Source organism: Adiantum capillus-veneris, chromosome 15 (assembly GCF_014529385.1).
Source record: "Adiantum capillus-veneris isolate H3 chromosome 15, ASM1452938v2, whole genome shotgun sequence".
Classification (NCBI taxonomy): Eukaryota; Viridiplantae; Streptophyta; class Polypodiopsida; order Polypodiales; family Pteridaceae; genus Adiantum; species Adiantum capillus-veneris.
Window position 1 is genome coordinate 52110358 of NC_140945.1, and position 2853 is coordinate 52113210.

Here is a 2853-nt window from a genome sequence, read left to right on the forward strand (position 1 = left end):
TCCTTGTTTCTCGAACCATCTCTCCCTGCATCCCTCCCACAAATGGAGAACCTTGGGAAAGGGTTTTAGAGGCGAGTCGCACACAGTGTGAGTAGGGGCAGTGGGGGGAAGAGAGGGATTCAGGTCGCACCCAGGGGTAGAATATCAAAGGTCGAAATTGATAGAAAATATTGGGCCATTTTGATTGGGTGAGATGGTTCGAGAAATAAGGAGAACTTGCACCCCTCCCACAAATGGAGAAACCTCGCACACAGTGTGAGTAGGGGTAGTGGGGGGAAGAGAGGGATTCGGGTCACACCCAGCGATAGAATATCAAAGGTCAAAATTGATAGAAAATATTGGGCCATTTTGATTAGTTCTCCTCTCCCCGCCCTACGCAGACTGACGCACTGTCGGTGTTTCTCCATCGCCGGACCCCTACTCCCGCGCAAGCACAGTTTCTCTCTTTGAGCCTCTCTCTCTCTCACACACACACACGCGCGTGCACGCGCACGCATACACACACATGAAATAAACTTTGTGTTGCGAGTAGCAGCATCGCCATGGAGGACATGTGTGAGGGCAAGGACTTCAACTTTCCGCTACAGGAGGAGAAGGTCCTAGCCCTTTGGAAGAAGTTGGATGCATTCAAAAGACAGTTGGAGCCGTCTGAGGGCAAGCCCGAGTACATCTTTTATGATGGACCGCCCTTTGCAATAGGTCTCCCACATTATGAACACATTCTAGCTGGGACAATAAAGGATATTGTTACACGGTTTCAAACAGCAAATGGCTGCCATGTGACTCGCCGGTTTGGTTGGGACTGCTATGGACTCCCAGTTGAGTTTGAAATCAACCAAAACCTTAACATCAAGAGCACCAAGGATGTGCTGAAACGGTTTGATCTTGTGTGGATCTTGTGCGCGGAAACGGTTTGATCAATAAGCCAGTAAATGGATCTGATCAGACTCTACAAGGCCAGTTCTGGATGCTAAGGAGAGGTCATCCTCTCTCCAGAAGAGGTGTGCTAATTATGGCAATGGAAGGAAACAGCAGAGAATCGAGGGATCAGATCTACAAGTGGGTTTGACTCTACAAGGCCAGTTCTGGATGCTAAGGAGAGGTCATCCTCTCTCCAGAAGAGGTGTGCTAATTATGGCAATGGAAGGAAACAGCAGAGAATCGAGGGATCAGATCTAGCTACAACAAACAATGGTCTTAGCAATTGTGTCAAGCATGTCACTGTTATGTACCACACCACTAATGGGACTGGTGTTATGTGTGAGGGCAATGGTCTAGATTGCAACAAGCCTAAGGCTGAATGGCCTCGGATATCCGTTAGCCTTTCCTGGAAAGAGAAGGAGGAGGATTTTCTTCTTTTTAAAGGCTCAAAACTTCCACAGCGGCCTAAGAAACGGCTCAAAGTGGTGGAGAAGGCTCTCTTGGTAAGGCATCTTGCCAGTTAGAATATCTCATCAACACTGTTGAGAGTGTGTCTTAACTGTAATTATATCTCCTTGCAGTTTTGCACTCCAGGAAATTGGCTAAGTGATATCTCCCGTGGTCGCTACGATGTGAGAGAGAAGAAAAGCACAAAGAAGGTATGTCTTTACAAGTCTTGAGAAGCAATTGCTCTATTTTCCTACTTCTTGCTTTAGTTATATGTTTCTTCTTTGCAGAAACCTCAAGGTCTCAAGGCTATGGACAGTGCAGACTCGGACTCAGAATAGCTTTTGAAATTCAATCAGAGTTTTCAGCACAAAGAAGAGGTTTTATATTGGAGGAATGTATGGTGTCTCAAGCATGACTTTTGGGGTCGCACTCTTTGTAATGTTCGACCTTATGGATGGATGCACCCTCATGTAAAGTTGTGGTTGCATTTGTCCTCTTCTTCATGTACTCATCCCAGTGATCTGTAGAGTTGTCAGCATGTCTAGCCATGTTGATTCTGCTATTCTTGCATGACAGGCAGCTAGAGTCAGTAAGCTGAAGGCTAGGCTACCTATGCCTTCCTTTTAGTGGCACACACAACCAGGGTGCCACTAGGTATATTGAGAAATTGGAGCATTCTCTTGTAAAGTTGAAGACAAAATCAGAGACACCTAGAATGGGTACTGCTCTGATAAATTTTGTTCATGATGTGAAACTGAATTATATATGATGGTTATAATCATACTGGCTTCAAAGCCAACGCATTTTATCAAATTTGTGGCCTTCTTGGTTTTACATAGTTTAAAAAATGAAGATTCATAATCAGTGAAATAAATCTGTAGCTCATAGCTAGTTTGCAAGAGCCTACATGTAGAGATCAAGGACTTATAATGAGTTTTAGGCTTTTGCTATCCCATCGAGTTCTCTGTGATTCTTCCTTTCTTCATGTATGGAGGAAGCTTTACTTATGGGCCATATGTGGTTTTATGTTTTACAATTGGCAAGCCTTGTGATGCTTTTCAGAGAGATTGCTACGGAGTAATGGAAAGCGAGTTTGGACAACTATTGTAAGTGATTGAACATTATGCTCAACAACATTATGCTCAACAAATAGATGTGCTCGGTGCTTGATCAATCTGTTTACTTTTCAGGTTCCTGTTTGATAAAACATCTGGTACACTGAATGCAAGGGGCTTGCTCTGACGAGGTCAAGCAAGGTTCAGATGGTATTGGGGATACAACTGCAGTACATACTGTAGGCTTGAAGGGTCTTTTGCATCGATAAGGTCTTTCTCTATGAGGTATGTTACGTGTTGTTACTGTAAATGGTCGGATGACTTGTTTCTCACTCGATAAAAGTTTGGATTGAAGACAAGTTTTCTATTGCATTTTGAGGCATGACACACAAGGTACTCATCAGCTGTTTGCACAAAGCTAGCTTTA

The 2853-nt window shown here is 44.0% G+C and overlaps 2 protein-coding genes across 2 annotated transcripts; both read left to right on the forward strand.

Annotated features, from left to right (window-relative positions):
- The first annotated feature begins 542 nt into the window (after window positions 1-542).
- LOC147440652 (uncharacterized) lies at window positions 543-1709 on the forward strand. The gene is made up of 4 exons (XM_086483327.1): window positions 543-911; window positions 1026-1424; window positions 1503-1580; window positions 1659-1709. Exons 1-4 carry the CDS (start codon window positions 543-545, stop codon window positions 1707-1709), a joined length of 897 nt encoding a protein of 298 aa, XP_086339453.1.
- A 55-nt stretch (window positions 1710-1764) lies between these two features.
- On the forward strand, window positions 1765-2613 carry LOC147440653 (uncharacterized). The gene is made up of 5 exons (XM_086483553.1): window positions 1765-1841; window positions 1948-1960; window positions 2076-2090; window positions 2434-2477; window positions 2562-2613. Exons 1-5 carry the CDS (start codon window positions 1765-1767, stop codon window positions 2611-2613), a joined length of 201 nt encoding a protein of 66 aa, XP_086339679.1.
- Window positions 2614-2853: the final 240 nt, after the last annotated feature.

Coding starts and splice junctions, on each gene's coding strand:
- LOC147440652 (XM_086483327.1), top strand. CDS start 543: ATGGAGGACATGTGTGAGGGCAAGGACTTCAACTTTCCGCTACAGGAG. Junction 912..1,025: donor GGATCTTGTGCGCGGAAACG/GTTTGATCAATA, acceptor TGGCAATGGAAG/GAAACAGCAGAGAATCGAGG. Junction 1,581..1,658: donor AGAAGAAAAGCACAAAGAAG/GTATGTCTTTAC, acceptor TCTTCTTTGCAG/AAACCTCAAGGTCTCAAGGC.
- LOC147440653 (XM_086483553.1), top strand. CDS start 1,765: ATGTATGGTGTCTCAAGCATGACTTTTGGGGTCGCACTCTTTGTAATG. Junction 2,478..2,561: donor AGCGAGTTTGGACAACTATT/GTAAGTGATTGA, acceptor TTTACTTTTCAG/GTTCCTGTTTGATAAAACAT.